Source organism: Natrix helvetica (genome assembly GCF_964273705.1).
Source record: "Natrix helvetica genome assembly, chromosome: 6".
In the NCBI taxonomy this organism is placed as follows: Eukaryota; Metazoa; Chordata; class Lepidosauria; order Squamata; family Natricidae; genus Natrix; species Natrix helvetica.
This window is the reverse complement of record NC_138553.1, coordinates 17374057-17395886: the sequence shown is the minus strand read 5'-3', so window position 1 is coordinate 17395886 and position 21830 is coordinate 17374057. Positions and strand designations below refer to the sequence as shown.

At 37.8% G+C, this 21830-nt stretch overlaps 1 protein-coding gene across 2 annotated transcripts in view; it reads right to left on the bottom strand.

Moving 5' to 3' along the window:
- Positions 1-11453: 11453 nt before the first annotated feature.
- RESF1 (retroelement silencing factor 1) overlaps positions 11454-21830 on the bottom strand; it is a 32593-nt gene continuing 22216 nt past the window's right edge. For both annotated transcript variants that reach the window (XM_081956642.1, XM_081956643.1), the window contains exons 4-6: positions 15572-20871; positions 14660-14737; positions 11454-12499 (exon numbers count right to left, since the gene is read on the bottom strand). In XM_081956642.1, coding sequence (XP_081812768.1) covers positions 12342-12499; positions 14660-14737; positions 15572-20840 — 5505 coding nt within the window. In that variant the 5' untranslated portion in view covers positions 20841-20871 and the 3' untranslated portion in view covers positions 11454-12341. The remainder of the gene's footprint in view (positions 12500-14659; positions 14738-15571; positions 20872-21830) is intronic.

The window sequence follows — 21830 nt, the reverse complement described above, 5'->3', positions numbered from 1 at the left end:
GTGTCGGGGGGCGACACCCAGGAGCAGAGCCTTCTCTGTGATGGGCCCAGCCCTGTGGAATGACCTCCCCCGGGACATCAGGATTACTTCCGATCTCCGCTCCTTCCGTGTACAACTGAAAACCCACCTCTTCCAACTATCTGGCCTGGCTCAACCGTAATTTTCTCGTACTCCTCCTGACTGTCTGTTTTTTAACATTTTGAATTTGGATTGTACATGGGGTTTTGTAATTAGGGTATTTTAATGGTTTTTAATTGTCTATGTATTGTATCTGTTAACCTCCTCCGAACATGTGTGTCTTTGTACTTATGTATGTCATGGATTTATGTAAATGTTATATGTTTTTTACTCCATTGTACGCCGCCCCGAGTCCTTTTCGGAAAGGGAGCGGCTAATAAATTTAAATTATTATTATTATTATTATTAACTGAATGGTTTTTTTTTTAACCTTGTCTCGGTGCTCATAAATGAATTACCGTATTTATTCGAGTATAACGCGCAAAATTTTCTACCAAAAAAAGAAATCAAAGTTTGGGTGTGCGTTATAAACGAGGGCTGGGGTGGGGTGGCAGTGGCAGCCGGTCCATTGTGGGCGCAGGCGAATTGTAAATTCGCACTGCGCCTTTTCCGGGCTGCAGCCGCTCACTGTACGGGAGGGCGAAGAAAAAAAAAAGTCCCCTCGTCGCGTACAGTGGGCGGCTCGAACTGGGGGTGAGAATTCTTATTATCCGCTGTATGGTCGCCGCTTCATTTCCTTGCCTCGCTCACACGTTACGGCATCAGCAATAAAATGGACGGCATTTATTTATTTCGGTATTGTGTTTATACCAGTTTACGTTGTCAATAAATGATTTTTATCATGGCCGCACGTGCTCAACAATGTTTTTTTGTCAATTACAATGCTTGGTGTGAAACAAAATTTTATACTGATTTTTAATCGAAAATTAGGGGTGCGCGTTATACAAGTGTGCGCGTTATACTCCAATAAATACGGTAGTGCAACTCTTGGAAACTTCACAATCTAACTCTCTCTCTGCCTCTGACGCAGAGTCCTTGTCTGAGCTTTCCTCAACCCCCAGAACTGGCCCATGTTCCTCCCCAACCTCCTCACTGTCCGACTCTGCTGCCAGCTCTGCTGGCCTCTGGCGAAAAGCCATCCTCTTTACAGAAGCTGAAGATTGCTTTGCCTTGTCAATAAAAATATTCCATTTTTTAAATATCCTGAGTCTAAAACATAAACCAGCAATCATTTAAAGGCTGAAGATACCTTCTGAATGACCCCGCAGGGAAATGAAAAAGTTTTCCTATGTTTGAAAAGGAATTATAAAGTTTGGCAATGAGCTTAAGTGAACAATGAGCCAAAAGAAGAACTTAATCGGAGGCTTGAAAAAGAATCAGGGTTTAATTTGATCAAAGCAAAGAGCTGGGTAAATCATTCCAAACATACACAAAAGAGACATGAAAGGAAAGGCACACCTTAGAGAAGGTATGGCGTCCTTTTTATACCTTATGAAACATCAGCTTGGTCCCCAATTCCGACCTCCTGATTTAGGTTTTCACATTCCTCATAGTCCTACAAAAGATAAATGCCCCCCCTCCCATCAAATTTACCTCGTCCTTGGGTATTCCTTTGTTCTCTTCTCCCCATTTGCTACTAGGCCCCGTGCTGCTACGGGGAATGGAATTAGGCGCCTAACAAAACAGAACAAAAGTGTATGTTAGAGCTGAGGTGTAAAATGGAACAAGGTACCTCCATATGTATCCGCTGCGTGAATCCTGACAATGATGTATGCAGCTCCAACCCGAGATAGGTGCCAGGCTCAGGATGGCAGGGGAAACACAAGATTAAGATTGATAGGGGTTCAGTCTTAATCTCTCCTGGTGGCAGGAACATATGTTTGACAGATACAAAATACTTTACAGAGGCCTAATGCAGCATATATGTGTTACAGGAAATACTTTACAGAGGCCTAATCAGAGGTGATATTCAGCAGGTTCTGACCAGTTCAGGAGAACCGGTAGTGGAAATTATGAGTAGTTCGGAGACCCGGTAAATACCACCTCTGATTGGCTCCGCCAGTCTATTCTCTGCCTCCCGAGTCCCAGGTGAATAGGGAGGAAATGGGGATTTTGCAGTAACCTTCCCCTGGAGTAGGGTGGAAATGGAGACTTTACAGTATCCTTCCCCTTCTATGCCCACCAAGCCACACCCACAGAACCAGTAGTAAAAATTGTGAATTTGCCTACTGGGCCTAATGCAGTAGATATGTGTTACAGGAAACAGATGTTTAGCTGAAGCAAAGGTTTACAGAACAGAATAACAAGTTTCCACTAATTATATTATTCCAGTATATTATATTCTACTATTATTGTTTCCCCTCAAAATGTAACTGAGTGGGGAAGTTTTTGTTTTTTGTAAAAGATAACTTCTATCCATTCAGCCTGTCAGCATGAGATCATCTTAAATTTGAGGCTTGTTATAGTGTCCGAAAAAGGATTATGGATAGTCCTTGTTTAGCAACTACAGCTGGGACTGGCAACACTAAGTAAAGCATCACAGGATTGGGATGTTATGACTTTACTTTTGCTACAGACGTCAATCAAATCCCTTAGGTTGTTAAATAAGACATCATGTGACTGCCACTTGCCATTTTAAGGCCAGCTTCTCAGTTGACTCTGCTTACTGGAAGCCAGCTATTAAGTACCCGGGTATCGATCACATGACTGGGGGATGCTGTAATGATCATAAATACAAGGACTAAAGTTTAGCCTGCATGCCAATTAAATGAAAAATCAATCATTAACTTAGATTGCACAGCGTATGGGGTGTTTTTAATCTTTATTTTACACGTTCACTCACTGCTATGTTTACTAATTCCTCGTAATGCCAGGATGGATTATTCTGATGCTTCAGAAATTCATCCTTCCTTTAACACAAAATAGCTTTCATAAACAGAAATTTCCCTAGTACGGAACGCAGCAACTATACCGTCATCTAGTGGAATTGACAATAATATCCTGTAATCCTTTTCGGCATATTGTGTATCTTTTATTTTACCCATTCTTGTCTTAGTTGTTTTCTGTCTCACAATTGTTGGTATGGAGTTTTGTAGACCTTTCACATCCTGTCCAAAACCTGAAAATAATAATTGTTCTAATCCAACATAGAACTTGTCAGTGCTAGAGTGCAATTTTTTCCTGGAAACGTGTGGACGCCTTAGCAGGAAATTGCAATTGTAAGAACTATTAGAAAAAGATTGTGAACTATGCTATTTATGTGTTTCCTATCTCAAAATGGGAATTATTCTGTCAATTTTCAGCAATCAAGGTCAGATAGGAGGAGCTGACGTCGCAACGACACGATGTGCGATCTTGGAGCTCCAAGATTGCAATCGATATTTTGCTGCTGGATGGTCCTTTTGGACCTAAACTGTCCTGAAGAGATGGTGACAGGGAAGAATACGTCCTGCTGATCTCAGGGACACCACAAAGTCCTTGATTGATCTAGGAGAATCTTTTTTTGCCGGCAACAGAAGCGCAGCCATTGAAGCTGCTGAAGTTGGGACAGCTCCAGAACGGGAGGAAAACGGAAAGAGAAAGTGTGTCCATCTGGTGAGGAAATCTTATTATTATAAAAGAGACCACCCCCCTCCAAAAAATTAAAGCTAAATTAAATTTGAAAACAGAAGAGAACAAGCAGCAAAATTAAGCTACACTAGACAGTGTGTTATCCTTTTTTTAAATTTTCTTTTACGGATGGAACTTTTGCAAATGTTTCCTATTCTTTAAATTGAACAGATTAGTTTTTCTTCTACTTTTTATGTTCTTTTTTTATATCTACGGATTAAAATCTTTTCCCTTATTTTTATAATGCTGGATTGGATGGCTTTTTTTGGTTCATTTAAGAATTTTGTTTTCTTTAAGCCTGGAATATAAAGAAGATATAAAAGGAATACAAAGAGGGCTGTAATAAAAGAGGGAAAGGAAGTAATACTGCCACTTGGAGGCTGGAGGCTTGAAAGGCTTGGAAATATTGTCTTTTCTTTTTTTTCTTTGATCATTTGACTTTGCATTTCAAGGTTCCTCAGCTTGTTTACAGAGAGTGATAGTGAGAAGAGCATGGATTATTTATACAGGTGCTCTTCAGGAACTTTATTGGCAGCTGGAGTGGAGTGAAAACAAAGCCTTGTCTTGAAAGATTATAAATGAACTTGTTTTAAATTTAATAAAAAGTTTTGAATGCCAGAGTGGCAGTGTTTACAAGTTGGAAGAATGGCGTAACATGGAAAAGAACCTTAACATTGCAAAAGATTATGTTTGAAATTTAAAAATTATTAGAAGTAACAGAGAAAATTGAAAAGAGATTGGAGAACATAAATCGTAGAACAGTAAAATTTGATGGAAAAATTGAGGATGTTCATCAAATGAAGAGACAAGAAAATTGTTGATACTGACAGTGAACTGAGCGTGGTTGGAAATGGAAAGAGTGGAATATGGAAAGGGGAGATAGATGGACTGGAGCTCTACCCCAGATTTCAAAGTATAGAAGAAGAAAAGAGAGAATTGACAGAACTGAGGAGAGAAATTTTGTCAGAAGCACTAGTGATAACCAAAGATAAGCTGATCGAAGAAGCAGATGGAGAGTTTCAAGCTTATACAAAATATGCAATAAGCAATAAGTTGCAAAGAGAAGTCCATACAAAACTTACTAAGGAAATAACCAGAATACTAATGCCACAAATGGCAAGAGACATAAGACTGCACTATTACTGGAAAGACACAGGTTGATGTAATGAAAGCTTATAATACAAAATTAAGTCAAATTTAGTTAAATTTAGAGCATTATGTATAAAATGAAGTGATAATGGATACAGTTAAATAATTTATTGATAATGATAATGCATATATATGTATTGGTTCGATAAGAGGAAATTTGATGCAAATTGCAAATGGTGACTACAAAAGGAGGTTTAGAAACTCTGTTATTAAATATAACCAATTTTTATTTAGAACATGTTATAAAGATGTAATGTTACTGGATGATATTGGGAAGAGCTAATGGAATGCTATTATATGGTTTTGCTTTAAATCTGGAATATTTTATATAAAAGGACGTAAAAACAATTATAGTCAAATGAAGGTTGAGGTATGATGATAATAATATATATAAATATATTTGATTTAAAATATATGATTTGATATGAATTGTAGGTGATGACTGTGGAAGGGATGCACGGAGGTTTTTGTAACCAATCAAAACACTTTCTACAATTTGTAATGGAAGATCGTTTTGTGGGATTTTTGTGTGTGTTTTGTCTGTGTTTATTCAAAAATTTTAAAAAAATATTTATTAAAAAAAAGGTCAGATAGGATTTTAAGGACTACAGAATGAGATGCTGCAATGAAATGGATCCAGATTTGGGTAAAAGTTGTTGTATTTGAACTTCTGCTCTGCTCTGCTCTCTTTATAGTACTTCCCCGTCTTTAGGAATGCTGTACAGGATGAGTTGGACCATGGTGGGTTCGGGCAGGCACTACTGCCAGTTCGTTCGTGTGCACACAGCATGCACTTTATGCACGCTGTGCATAGTGCGATTAAAATTGTTCTACGCATGCGCAGAACCGAAAAATAAGATGGTGGCACCATAGGTGCTGCCCGGAGAACCGGTTCAGGGGTGTGGCAGGCCTGGGTCGCTGCGGGTTCCAGTGACCCAAGCTGCCAAACCACTACTGATTCAGCTGAACCGGTCCGAACCGCTGAGTTGGACCCTCCAATAGGGATGGCATGGTTTCCCCATAATACCCGGAGAGCCCAAGGACAATGCAGTCCCAGGCCTGTCTGGCGTGGGGACCAGTGGTGGGTTCCTACTGTAGCGGCGGATTGGGGCCTGTACCTCAATGCACGCCAAAGACAGGACGTGAGACCATGAAGGTGCAAGAGAAGACAGGTTTATTGATGCATCTGAGTTCAGCGTGTTCATACACCAAATTCTGAACTGTCCTGGCTTTGTTCAGGACAGGAGTTTTATATCCTCCTAGAATATCCTCCTGTTCATACAGATATTTGTTCATCGGAAGAATGGAGTATACATTGCATATTTGTTCGTAGGCAAAACATACATTTTACAGAAGATACAGAAATTGCATTTTGCAAGATTTCAGGGAAGTTACAGGAAAGGGAGTGAAAAACTGATATACCAGCAGCAGGAATATATCAGCAGCTAGACATGCTATCCTCTATTAACATGTTTTTTCCGGCGCATTGTACCTCACACAGACATTAGTTTCCTGTGTTCTTCCATAGAAGCTAATTGCAACACATTCCAGTAAAATTTGTAATAAGCCTGAAGAGATATCATTAGTCAATTAATATGCTGGCTACAATTAATATGCTGACTTGCCTATCTGATTAGTCTTCAACAGAAAGCAGGGGCCTACTATACTTAAAGGTTGACTGGCTAATATAGGTACGGTCTCTTCCTGCTGCCTCACTACCAGTTTGGAGGGGTTCGGCTGAACCAGTAGTGGTTTGGTGGCCCAGGTTGCTGGAACCAGCAGCGACCCAGGCCTGCCACACCCCTGAACTGGTTCTCTGGGGGGGGCGCTGTAGGTGCTGCCATCTTGTTTTTGGGTTCTGCGTATGCGCAGAACTATTTTAATTGCACTGCGCATGCACCCGCAGTGCACATCAAGTGTGCATGTGAAGCGCTCACAAGCGAACCGGCAGTAGTGCCTGACGGAACCCACCCCTGGTGGGGAGGACAGTCAACTAGATAGCCGCCTGCATGAGAAGACCAGCTACCAAAGGCCACTGATGATTAAAGGCTACTGATCACTTTGATGAGGAACAGCTTCCTCCCCCCACCAGATCCACAGCTGAGAATGGAGCAAAGGGAGGCTCAGAGGTCGTCAAGGCTACACGTAAGGAAGCAGCCTCGTTTTTCCTCCCCTGTAACATCTAGTGTGGAGTGATTGAGGCAGGGGGAAGGCTGTTTGTCAGGAACAAAAAGGAGATACCATCTTGGCACACAATCTGGTGGAAAGCCAGCTATGAATATTCCGGTGCTTTCCACCACATTAAAAAGTAAAAATCTCCTGTCTTCTCAAAACAATAAATCACATTGTCCAATCTGGATACTGGCTGGTTGCCTGTTTACCTCTCCCCTCCTCTTTTGGCCAGCCAGCCGTTGGAATGTCTCACTGGAGAACTATGTTACAAAACCCCACCTAGCTCTACCTCCCCTTCAGCTCCAAACTGTGTCAACCCGAAGCCATGTGAAAAGAAAACCCGATAGGGAAAAAAACTCTCAGAAAAGAAAAATGGCCACAGCCAGATCAGCTTCAGGCTTGACAGTTATATGACGTTATTTGAAAGGACTAAAGATACAGATTGTTAGAAGTAAATGGGAGAAATATAAAGTTTTGTCTTTTTGATAGGTTAAAATATAAATATATGTTTAACCCTGAGGGAGATGGATGGTTAAGAAATAGGAAATATATATATATAAAATGCTATTTCTGGTAACCCTTCATGGATTATTGCTGACACCAAGACGGAAATGACAATATTTTATGGATTTGTTTACAAATAATGGAGGGGATATGGGAAGACACAATCATTTTTGTAATTTAAGAGGTGAAAAGTTACTAAAATTGTTTGTACTTTTTGTGATGAAGGCTGGGATCCACTCCTTTATATATCTTTTTTTTTTTACTACCTAGTTTTCTTTCATTTTTTTCTATTCTTTTATAGAAAAATCCTATTATTCCACTTTGCTGTTTTTACTCCTTTTTTTAGCTTGTGTTTTCTCTTTAATAAAATTTAAAAAATGAAGTTGACTAAAGCTTAAAGTGGTTTCCTATCTGGCTTTTGCATTGTTCATCACTCTTATCTCATTCAATGAGATTTTAGAGGAAGTGGTGGTTTTAATCATTCACACTGAATAAAGTGATTGAATAGGTATTACTTTAAAAAAAAGTTTCCCATATAGCTTGGATTTTAAAGGAACTGTCAAAAAGATAAGGGTGAGAATATGAAATATGTCATATATGACATATGTGACATATGGAGATAATACAGCTATTTCCTTTTTTCACTGTTTGCAAGTTTTGAAAACTTCTAAATGTATGGATTTCAATTCCAAGAATTCTTATCAATGACGATGCAGGTTATGTTTATTTAACACGATCGGTGTGAAAATCCACTCTTAAATTTATTAATCTGAATATTATATAGTCATACTTAATAATGATTTATTTACCAAAAAGAACTACAGCTAAAAAAGAATCAGAAAATCTCTACCAAATAAATAGAAGCAACAGCCTATTACATGACCTCATCCTCTGCAGGAGATAGATATGAATATATATTATCTACAAAGTAAAGAAACTGGGACCAATCAGTTTCAGTTCTCTCTGAATTGAATAGGACTGAACGCTATTTTTGGAACCAAGCTAATGCATATTGGAAGTCCAAAAAGGAAATTACAGTTAATATCCAATATTTTATAAATGAACATTAAAGATATTCCCTTGGCATTCAAGTTAGCTTGCAAACTAACATAGAGAACTTCAGCAGTTAACAGTCTGTAGGGAACATTTAATTCAATGACAAAAGAACAGAGGCAGGTTTAAAAAAGAGTGGAGGAAATGGGATTTTGAGGAAGGATTCATTTTACTGGAGCAGAGGCAGGGGTCAAGTATAAACTGAGGAAGCAGAAAAATAAAAATAGAAAGATGCAGCTTTAAAATGTTGGCCCAGCCTAACACTGGATTCATTTTACTCAGAGCAATTTAAGCCAATAATTACACTGAAACTGGGACTCAACCGTTTATTTCTGTGCAGAACTTCTTTTTACTTAAGTTATTAATAGAATCATCATGATTTGGGCAGCTCTGTGGTTTACCTTTTTTTTTCGACAGAGAATGATCCCACAAAGTTGAAACAGGTTTCTATTCTGTGTTGTTTTCTATTCTGGAAAAATAATGGTGACCTTTCTTTAATTCTGGTGATTTTGTGTCCAGCAGAGGAAATACCAGGCTGAGTCATGTAATCACATACCTGTTTGCTGTTGAAATAATTCATTCTTGTCACTTTTTTTCTTTTAATTACCAGAAAGTACAGATTCTAAGAACTCTCTCTGGCACACATATTGTGATTTTTGAACTGGGTGCCAGGTATTTGAAAAATCCTGTAATTAGGAGAATAGCAAGAAATGTGCTTATACCATCCAAACTGGAAGTCTCATACACATCATTTAACTATGTTGTGTTTCTTTGTGTGGGTTTTTTTTTTTTTTTTTTGCTTAAAAGCTTTGTAAACTTTCAGTCAAGAAAGCAAACCTTTATGAAAGTAGAACTAAAAAATAGATTTTGGAGATGAATCATCTTGCACAAGATGTCATTTATAATCTTGACTTCCGGTTCCGGCGGCTGATGGCGCTTTCCCGGTGGGCTCCCCACTTCTTGGGGGGCACAAGACGCCCCGTAGAGGCTCCTGCCGGAGGAGCGGCACCGCGGGGGATCCCCTGGATCGGCGGCGACCGGGGGGGCCCCGCCTCGCTCTAGGCACTGGGGAGCATGATGGGGGACGCTCCGGCGTCTTCGCTGCGAGGCTAACGGAAGAAAAAAACAAGCAGAAGGACGCGGCTGCGGTGCGGTGAGGCGAAAACTCCCTCTCATTCCCTTTACTAATTTGGAAAAATTGCCAGCAGTCTAAACTTCACCTTCGGCTTGGCTGGAGAAGCGTGGCTGGAGGGAGGGGGATTCCCCCCCCCTCAGATAGGCGGCTTGAAACAATTTTGCTCTCAGCCCCAAGGGAAGGAGGAGGGGGGAGAGCCAACTAATGATGTCACGCTCCTACTAATGGCGAATTTTGAACTTAAATCTACAATGGAATGATGATCTGGAAAGTTTGGAAACTTTAAAAACTTTGTTATGCCTCTAAACCCGAAGCTGGCAGGGCAAGATGGCACACTTCCGCTGTCTTTATGAACTGTGAAAATTGACTCCACCTTTAAAACTTCAGGCTTCCTGTCTTTGTCCCCGTGCTACTCAGACAAATCTCTTGTTGATTGCTACCTTTTGGACTCCCTGGCGTGAAAAACTTTATTGCCAGTGTGACTAGAAAAATCCCCTTCTGCCTGGACCTTCTGTCTCCTGGACTCTCCTGGCTGTTCTACCCCTCTGACTGATCACTCTCTGCATTGACTGAACTCTTTATTCCACAAACAATGCCTCCCAAAAAACCACCTCCTGGGAAGCCTGGCTTTGCTGCCTCTGCCCCTACATCTACAACATCCAGTCCGAGTACACAATCAACGATAACAGCTTTGATGCAACCTAAAACTACAGAGACTGAATTTCAACAAATGTTTCAGCAACTTCTACAGGGACAAGAGGAAATAAAAAGACAACTAAAAGAGATGAAAGAAGAAATTAAAGAGAACCAGGCCCAAATTAATAAAAATTCACAGAGACTGGATCTTTTGGAGGGTGGGACGGCTGAGATGAGGGAGGGGATGGAGGGGGTGCAGAAGGGGAACAAAGAAATTGATACCCAACAGATGAAAATAGAATTTGAGAGAATGTCCTTTTAGGTTAGATTTCAAAATGTAGTGGAGAAAGATGATGAAGACATAAGGGACATTATGACAAGTATTTTGGCTGAATATATTCAGAAAGAGAAACAACAGATGGGGTGGGAACTAGACTTGGTTTATAGAGTGAACTCAGCTTATGCTAGAACACACAACGTACCCAGGGAGGTACACATTAAGTTCCTCAGAAAAAGTACAAGAGATGAAATTCTGAGTGCACAAAGGGGGCAAGCTTTGAAATACCAAGACAGGCAAATAACCATTCTGAAACAGATCCCCAAGAAAGTGAGGGGAAAAAAAAAAAGTTATTCGCAATTAGCGAATAAATTATACCAGAAGGGGGTGTGGTTCAGATGGCTGATGCCTGAAGGTATGCTAGTATTCTGGGAGGACACAAGAGTTAGAATTAATACACCCATAGAGGCGCAGGCCTTTATGGAAAAAAACAAAGCCCGCCTAGAAAAACCAGATGACTCTACAACAGATATACAGGACACGGGAGGGGCCGGAGCTCTGCCAGCGGGGGGAGATGGGGCAATACCGAGAAAACTCATATCACAAAAATGAATAAGAAAATCCGCTTGACATAAGTTGACCGAAATTATTAATTGAATTTATATGCTGACTATATGTTATTATTTAGTAATGAATTTTGTGTAAATGTATACTTTGAGTATGGAGGGAGGGGGCACCTACCGCACATCGCAACTGCCAAAATTTGTAACCTTTCCATAACCTTTTTCCCTGTAAATTTTAAAAAAAACCAATAAAACTTTGTTTAAAAAAAATGATGTCATTTATAATCTTAGCCAACCAACTTAAAATTTCAGCTGTTTACAAATACACAAAAACCACTTATGGTAAAAAATAAATGTGTTTTTAATTCTGTAAACAAATAATACCATTTGAAAGTGACTAAACATTTACTGAAAATACATATTGCTGTCAAAATAAAATAAAAAAGTAACAAAAGTGCCAAACAATAAAAGGCACAACATTCAATCTGATAAGTTTCTAGGCACACATTTCTGTTACATTTAGCTAATATAGCTTACTGAGGGATTTGTCTTGTAAAAATAACTGGAAGAGTCCAAATGAAATGCTTGTTAAAGGGGTTCTGAATGAAAATTTTAAAATATATTTTCATTTAAATGATAGCAACCATTTCAAAAATAGCCCTTTTGCTTTTCCTAGGAACCCTCCTTCCCCCAAAAACCCAGCATGTAAATGGATTACAGTACAGTAAAGTGAAGACTGATTTTCTGGTATGATTCTAATGTCCCAACAGAACAGGTAGCAGCTAATAAACTCCAATGCTCCTTGATAAACCTACTAAGGCTTATTGCTATTTTTTATTAATGCTTTAATTATTTCCACAACATTTAATAAAATACAGCTCCATTCCTTTAAAACGTCTACATAAAAAATGCAAACTATTTGGCCTCGTTTTGAACTGATATTGCCATCATTTCTGAAACTCAGGCTGGATATTGAACTTAAATGTATCTAACGAAATCTCTGAACAGTTGAAATTATAACGCATTCCAGAATTCAACAATTAGCAAACCGACCTACTTAAGTAAGTATCATTACATACTTAAGATACCGGTAGGCACGAAATAAATTATGGAAGGTCAGATAGATTATAGTCACATCTTATTGCAGGCCTGAGTCATCATGAGTCACCAGGACATTAATATAAGCACATGCAGTCCAAAATGTGTTGTTTACAAAAGAAAGCTCCTAGCTTATGGGACTGCTATCCAGGCTTTGGCTTCTTTTTTCTAGATGCATTTTCCGGTAGGTTTCAAAGGTGGCTTTGGAACCCTTCATGGACCCATGGAATACTTCGTTTCCTTCCAATATTTTTATTGCAGCATCAAGTGGGATGTCATCATTAACTGCAAAATGAGCAACAAAACCATCCGCGTTATTTTAGGGTGGTGTCTTACAAAAGAAACATGCAAACAGAATGTATGCTTTGCTTCATTCAGATAACAAATGCATTGTATCCAAATGAGAGAAATGGGGTTATTCTTGTAAAAGAAAAGAACCTGAAAGACTCCATATTTACACTTTTCATAACTCAAGCAGCACCTTTGTAACACATTAAAAGAAGATCTTATGTAAAGGGTTCGCTTAGGGGAGAAACAAGGCTATAAAGTTGATTGAGAAGTTCCAGACCAGGTTAGCCTGACATTACTGGAACCAGCCAGTGTCAGTTTCAAGAAACTGCCATAATGGGATTGTCTTGTTATGGTCCTATTATGGTGAAATGAGGACAAGGGGAATTCCATAAGGGGATTTTTGGTCTGGAATTTGTTTGCCGAGTAACCAAAAGATCATATAACACAGATACCATATTTTTTGGAGTATAAGACACACCGAAGTATAAGACACACCAAGGTTTTGAAGAGGTAATTTTTTAAAAAAGTAGGTAGGTAGATAGAGGGATAGACAGGGAGAGAAAGAGAGAGAAATACAGTAGGTAGGGAGGGAGAGAGAGTAGGTAGGTAGGTAGGTAGGTAGGTAGGTAGGTAGGTAGGTAGGTAAAGGGATAGAGAAAGAGAAATAGAGAGAGAGAGAAATACAGTAGGTAGATAGGGAGAGTGTGTGTAGGTAGTTAGGTAGGTAGGAAGGTAGAGGGATAGAGAGAGAGAAATAGAGAGCGAGAGAGAAATATAGTAGATAGGTAGGTGTTTCTGCTGGCACAGTACTTGACCAATGTAATTCTCATCAATCAGTTAAAGAGCTTTCCAAAAGGGGAAAAAAGTTTTTGCACTCTGCAAACCTCCCAAAAATGCCCGCTTTTCGCGAAAATGGGCCCGTTTTCTGTCAAAAAAATTGCATGCATAGCCTTATGGAGGCTTATAGAGTGCTGCTGGGGGGGCAAAAAGCGGCCCATTTCCTGTTCATTTCTGCCCTCCCCAGCCCCCAGGAGCTCTCTGAAAGCCTCCATAAGGCTATGCATGGCCATTTTGATGAAGGGGCAGGGCTTCGGGAGGCAAAAAATGCTGTATTCGGTGTATAAGACGCACCCAGATTTTCATCCCCTTTTCTGAGGAAAAAAGGTATGTCTTATACTCCCAAAAATACGGTATGTAAGGGGGTGGACTATTACTCCAAAGTATATTTAAGCCATGTATTCAGAACTATCTGACATTCTCTTTCTATCTTTCATGATTGAGAATCCTTTTGCAAAACTCTATATACAATTGTATTTCAAATAACTATGTTTTATTATTGTTCATGGTCTCCTTGTTCTTATATGAGAGGTTGTTTTCTCACACCAAAAATTCAGTGGGACCATTCTAAGCAGATTATAGTATGAATGAACCAAAACTGGAACAGTTTCAATTGTTGAAAGCTGTGGAAGCAAGCAGGACAAAGCTACTCTGTCACCTCCTCTTCTATGGGGACTGTGAGCCTGCCCTTATATATTTGTAACAACTTTATATTATCTCCTTTTTAGCTGGCACACACATATCTGATATTGATCCCTTCCCTTATCTGTAGACATGCAAACACTGGGACTTTCTCCTTGCAGTAAAGCCTGTGGGATGCACTGGTGGAATCTCACAGCTTTTCACTGGTTTCATGGAACACAAAGCTTTATGCTTCCAAAGCCGAATGACATTAACAACTACCAAAATCAACACCAACCGTTATCTCCTGGAGAAGATAATAAAATAAAACCAAGTAAGTTTTCTGCACAGTCCTCAAATTCAAATTACAAATAATCCATCTGGCTCGGTCTGCAGGTCTATTTAGCCAAGCATCTTTAATCCACCGCAGCCAGCCAGATTTCTCTGAGAAGCCAACAAGCAGGATTGCAAGTCTCTCCTGTTATCAATTGATTAACTACGTTAATTCCACCTATCTCATTTTCAATAGCTAGATTAGTCTAGCAAAAGTAATTCCAAAAATATCAATCTGCTGGGATGTTACTCAAAGTATAGAAATAGAAGGAAGATCAAAGTATTGTTTGGCAATCTGAGTTGGTGTTGATGAAACTTCTGTTCACCTCCTAAATCAAATGGGTAGGTTTTAGACATGGTTACCTTGAATTTCATTTTCTTCCGTTTTTCTTCTTTTCACGGGACAGTAATTTAACCAATCTTCTCTTTTACTTTTGACTGCTGTAATTAATAATTAGAAGCTTGTTTGATAAGAGCATGTAAAAAAGCAAGCCAGATTGACTACATATAGTACCAAAGGCTAAGATACAAGTAGTCCTTGCCTTACAACAGTTCATTTAGTGACCATTCGAAGTAACAACAGGACTGATAAAAGGGACTTATGACTATTTTTCACACAACCATTGCAGCATCCCCATGGTCATGTAATAAAAATCCAGATGCTTGGAAACTGACTCATATTTATGACAATTTATGGCAATGTCATGCAGTCATGTGATCACCTTTTGTGACCGTCTGACAAGCAAAGTCAATGTGGAAGCCAAATTCACTTAACAACATTGTTACTAATTTAGCAACTGCAGTGATTCACTTAACAATTGTGGCAAGAAAAATTGTTAAGATGGAACAAAATTCACTTAACTGCCTCACTTAGCAACAGCAATTTTGGGCTCAACTCTGGTTGTAAATCAAGGACTATCTATATTTGCCCTAGTGGCTAAAACCCCAAACTATATAAATATATGATATTTTATTAGTTATATTAAGTTTTTGAAATTTAGGGAATTTTCATCAGAACAAGATGATAGCCAAATGAAATCCAAACCTGTAACAGATACTACTAGCTACTGTTGTGTTGAGATCTTTAGCATCTTGCTACAGATTTCTACTGATTGAAGAATATTAAAAAAAGCTTTCTAGCCAAATTAAAAGGTATTTTATAGATATTTAACACTTTCGACATAGCAATATAAATGCAGGATTAGCTTGCATTTGTAATATTTTTAAAAGAAAATACCATTATGGTTTACTGATTAAAAGGAAACCCAACTGTACCTGTAACAGGTATCCTGTTTTTTTCAGGAAGCTTTGTTGCTTCTAAAGTTTGTTGTTCAGAGGTGGACTTCCTAAATAATATTTCTGGACACATTTTGAATTCAAGCATTTGTGGCCTCTCTGCTTCAGACATGCCTTTCTGGTGGGGTTCAGAATCTTCAGTTCCATTACTTGATTTCACATGCCAAAGAGCTTTGGAGTGCACAGAATCCAGGCTTGTCAAACGAATAGTCTTCTGAGCAGTCCGTTTAAATGCAACTCTGTTCAAATAGTTCTTCTTTTGTTCCTTTTGCAGAAAAACAGTGTGTTTATTTTTTCTTTTAAAACATTTTTTATCAGAAAGTGATTTCACAGACCACTTGTCTGGGTTACTACTAGCCAATGTGCCTTCTTTGACTGGAGAGTGAACTTCAAATACGTTGGAAGGATTATCTCCTTCATTCTGAGGTGCAGGAATTCTATTATCGTGAATTTGTGAGCTTTGACATGCATCTTTCTTAACTTTTCTGTATGCATATCTCTCTAGATTTATTCTTTTAACAAGCTGTGTGAGATTTTTTTCAACAGGCTGCTTAGGACAAATAGGTTCATTATATTGTACTTGTTTGTATCCGTATTGTTTCTCGAAATCTTTCAATTTCATTTTATTTGAATGTTCTTGCGAGCCCAAGGTAGAGTTAGGCTCAGAATTTTCATGTTTTTCAGAAGCAAAGCTAACACTATTTAATGTTGAAGAGGGCATGACATCACTAGGCTGAGTTTCCAATACATTAACGTTTTTTTCCTTCATCATTTGTCTCTTTAGATTCCTGCTTGAAATTGGTCCTTTAATCATGTGTGTTTCACTAGTATCTCGTTTAATTTTGTATTTTTCAAAATCGATACTATGCTTAATTTCTATTCCTCTGTGGCGATCAATATCTGTTTTTGATTTCGGAGTTTTATTAAAAGACTTTTTCTCCAATTTCTTTTTGGCAAGTTTTTTGATAATTATCTTTTTGAAGTCTGTATTTAAATGATACTGTGCTTCACTTTTTGAGATATTCCTTCTAACATTTTTCTTCTGGTGTATTTTATTAGTTCCAACTCTTTCTCTCTGTAGAGACCGGGAATCTGCAGAATGAGAATGTTTTATACCCCGCTTATTAGATTCTTGTGAATTTGATTTTTCCAATAAAGAACATGGAGTAGTTGCTTGCTCTGATTTGGGTAGTTTATCTTCCTTTACTTGAGATTCCGTTCCTTTACATCCAAAACTTTTGTTTAAAGCTTTGTTACGCTGATCTCCCAAAAGAAAGATATTATTGCCTGCATCTAATATGGAATTCTGTACTTCATTTTTTAGGCTACAATCAGACTCACCGGATTTTGATCTCTCTTTAGTCTGTGAATACAGGTCAGTTTTTCCCTTCAAACTAGGTTCTTTAGCTAGCATGCATGAACAAGGCTCCACATTATATTTTGAAGCTAGCCATCCTGGCAAGCAGCAGTATGTCCGTTCTGTTTTTCCAAGTCTTTCAGATCTGATAATTTTGCTGTCAACATTTAAATCCTGGTTAGATTTCCCGTAGTGTCCTATATCTTTATGTTTTGAATCCATTCTCATCTGGTCACCTCCATGGTTATCTAGCTTGTTGGAAGATTGTTGACTGCATTCAGGAAACACTTCACTCATCTGTTGAGAATTTAGGATTACTATTTTAATTTGCTCTACTGCATCACTAGGAACAAGACTTTTCTCATGGCTCATAGTATTTTCTTTATCTTTTCTTTCTGTCAGAATAGTTATAGAATCTTTGTTTTCTATTTCCTTTACCATATTCAAATAACCAATTCCGTAGGGAAATTCTTTTGAAAGCTCAGTTAGCTGATTGTTCAAAAACGTTACAGAGGATTCAGTGCTGCTTCCCAAATGGGCTTCCTTGCCTTCATCCAGGGTGTGCTCTGAGTCACCTGCTTTTCTAATACTGGACATGTTGTTTGTCTCACACAGACTCTCCTGATTTTCAAACACCTTGTCATTGGACAAATCTGTATTGCAACTGTAAGATAAATCTTGCTCGATTTTTTTTCCTGAAAGTGAAGCAACTTCTAAAAAGTCATTGTTCTTTTGTTTCTCTGAGTTGGTTGCATTTGTTTCCACTGGGGTTTTGTCACACTGAGGGCTTCCTAATGTTTGCATGTCTTCAGGTTTTCCTGCAAAGTCTTTGGATAAACTTTCTGATGGTAGCAAAACTCTGCCTTCCTCTGAAAAACTCATCCCAACTTCAGGATCATTTTTCAAAAGGCCAGATTCGTCCTCATTGTGTGGTAGAGAAGGCATTTGTTCTCCTGACGTTTCAAGCTTTCTGCCAGGTTTCAAAAGGCTAGTATTAAAGATGTCTGCTATTTGCGAATTATAAAATGCATCACCCTGTACAAGAGTACATACACCAGATATTTGCAATATACTATCTTTCAACCCGACTTCAGCAGTAGTGTTGGATTCATACAAATTTGGACCATGTTTTTTTGATGTTACACATTTTTGAGAAGATGCAGTTAAATGATTAGTGATCAGTTCACATCGATGTTGGTCTCCTGAATTGAGGACATATTGTTTTAATCCAAGTGGCGAGGAATTTGTTTTCTCTTGATTTAACTCAGAAGAGTGATTTGTTTCAACTTCTACTTTTACTATTTTATTTTTTCCTGTGGATTTGTCTGTTCCCTGATGCACATTTAAATCACAATATCTATAAGAATCTGTAGGTGAGTAAATAGTTCTTTTTTCCTCGTTACTATCTGATTTTGTAGATATAACTTTTGCTAAAGTATGGACAGTGCCTTCTTCAATATCGGTAGCTGGATAAATGATTTCATTATTTTTCTGCATATCGTTATTTTTTGATAATATCCGTGGAGTAACAACAGCTACTTGAGGTTCAGAGCCTTTTGGCAAATTGGAATTTACTCCATCAAGGTTTTTTTCAAAAGATGAAGAACCATGAATTTGAATCCTTTCAACTGTTTTAGTGTCGTAATTTTGAGTCAATATATTGGGGAGGTTTTCCAAAAAATTTGCTGTAACCTTGCCATCTATCCCATCATTGGAAGATTCAATATTTCTATTTATTAGTTCATTTAAGGATTTTGGGAGGCAATTTCTCCATAGAGCCAGGCTTGTTTTCAGTTCTTCCAAAGAACAAGTTCTTTCTACACCATGAGTTCCAGTTATAGCTTCAACTCCTTTGGAGATAGAACTAGATGTATCAGCGATCTTTTCACTATTCGTAGGTTTCTGAAGGCAAGTATTTTCACTATACTGAATGTGACATGCAGGAATAGAATTACGATGTTCTTCTTTTATTGAATTTTTCATTGAGGAAGGTTGCTGAGAAACATCTGGATTCTGAACTAAACTCTGAATGTTATCATTTAAATACTGAACACCACCACTTTCTGAATCTTTATTCTGTTTAGAAGAATTAAGTAAGTCACTGTTAGGTACAGCTGATATTTTCTCCAATTGATTATGAGTAGATTGAATGATGCTTATTCCCTGAGTAGAACCAACAGGAGAGATTTTATAGCTTAATTTAGTAGTTCCATTAGCATTAACAGGATTTCCAAATGCATCACCATTGGAATCAGTACATGAATTATCTTGAATAATGAAATGCTTATTTTGGTATTTATCTCCACCATCAGCAAGTAACATATTTTCATCATCAGTACCTTTCAGCATATGCCACAGAATTGGCAATAAATGGTACTTTGTTTTCTGTGGTACAACTGAAGAATTGTGTGAATTAGATGGAAACTGATTTGGAGTGACTTTATCTGAGAGAACTTGCTGGACAGTACATTCTACAGATGGGTTGGTATTATGAGGAAATGAATTATTATGATTTTTATTGTTTATGGACGTATTAGAGGTCTGCCCACTCTGTAGAGAAGATAAATATATTTTTTGTTTTAAACGAAAATTGTCTTTAAGTTTTAATAATGCATTTCTCATTTCATACAAGGCTTGAACATCTAGTGATAAACTCTCTCTAGTTATTTTATATTTATCCTTAGATAAATTCTCATTACTTATGTTCTTTTCTAGTTGCAAAGTTTGATTTGTTTGTTGCAAAGGTTCAGCAACCTTAACTGTTGTAGTGGTTGGTATACTGTTAGAAAAATTATTTTCAACATCAACATATGACTTTACTGATTCATTAGAAACCTGCATTGTAGTTTTTGGTCCACTTACATTATAGGCAGTGGGGCCTGCCACATTTGTTTCTGTGCAGGATGACAGAGGTTGAGATTTCTGATCAGGCTGAACAGAATATAAATTGCTATTTTGATCAATCAGAGAATTATGACAACTTTCAACTTTTTCATTAGATAAAATTGCAGTTGGTTGTTGCAGAACAAATTGTCCATGGTTCACTTGCATGGGGACCATCAAGTCTGATAGTGAAGAATTTATATTAGTAGCTTGGATTGCGTTCCTGTAATCATAATGAGAATAAATTGGATATGGTGGATTTATTTGATCAGAAGTATAGGGTTGTGATTGCATTGTTACTGGAATAGCTGAATTTGGGCACTTCTTTGCCGAAGAGTAATCAGGATATTGGACATTTTGCTGAGGAGGTAAATAATAATTTGATGCAGAGTTAAGGGACACTCTAGCATCTGCTTGAGAGGTAGCAGGCCCATTCATGAAATAGTAGGGCATTTGTGTTAGGGCCCTTTTTGGAGATGAAGTATTTAGGGGATCTTGTTGATAAACTGAGGTTCCCATAGAATTTGAACAATTCTGCGGTGTCTGATAACTGAAACTGCCCATGGCCATATATGCATTTGTCTTTTGATGCGTATTTTGCACAGAATTAACCGTACTTCCCTGTAATGGCACAGAGGAAGAGATATGCATGTTCCTTGATAAATTTGGATTCTGTACATCAGCTGCCATTTGGACTGTCACGGTGGAAAGTGAAGATGGTGACAAATTGTAAAAATTATTGTTTAGTCCAAAACTTGTTTTAGACACTGCTACTTTAGGAAATACTGGCCTTAAGGTTTTAGAAGCCCCATTATTTCGAAATTGTCGTTTGTTTGTCAACATATGCTTCATGTTTGATGGACTATTTGTGGTTTGGCTATTTCCAGAATTACAAAAATTCTGCATTAAGACATTTGTTTGGGAAGTAATAGAAGCAGAAGTAACTTGGGGCATCAAGTAGGATCCATGTGTTTGCATCTTATTGATTGTCCCTACATTCCAGTCCATTGTGTTGAAAGTTCTTTTGATTTTCAGGAATCTAAGAAGAGAAAAAAGAAATCATACAATTTCATTTCGGTCTATCAAATGAAACCATACAGCTCCTTATCAAAACACTATTTTATAAGCTATTTCTTCCCAGCCCCATATAAATTAAATGAACATTTCTGCTATCATTCTATCCCACATTAAAGTATTTTAAGAATTTCTAAACACTAGCACTAATATAGGAAAGTTAAGAGATCTCAATAGTTTCACATTCCACAACGGTCGGATTTTGGCAAAATTAACAATATATATTCACAATAGTAGTTTAATCACATTTAAGCAAGAATGGTTCCCATATATACTTCACATAGAATGGTAAATATAGTCACTTAAAGTTTGATTTCTTAGTGAGCTTAATTGTTTACAAATATTGTAAGTTGCACAGATGCACAAAAAACCTATTCACAAATATTGTAAGTTGCACAGATGCACAAAAAGGGAAAGCTAGAAGTTTTTCTCCTCTTAAAAAAATCTAATTGGTATCCTAATTGTTGTATAATAAGATTTGTTATCCTATTTATTTGTTTTTCTGTTTGTTTGTTTAAAACATTTATATAGCCACCCAAACAGCATATTCATTTTTAGTATATACAAACAACATCACAACGTTGATACCCATAAGATCTCTCCCAAAGCTTACAAACCAACCAATGCTGAATTAGTGGTTTTATATAGTATTTACCACAAGTCAGAGCATATCTGATGCCATAAGATATTTCCTGTATCCAAATAGCAATAGCATTTGCAATGCTGTATAACACTCAAGAAAACTATAATTTAGAATTTAATGGCAAATCATAACAGTTTTTTGCAACATGTGTTAACCTATTCATAAGGTAGTATCTCATCCAAAAACTTATTTCAGCAATTTATGTTCAACTATGATATCTGCAATTCATCATTTTTGCTTTCTATCTATGCCTTGTCACTTCGGATTTAATTTTGCTAGCC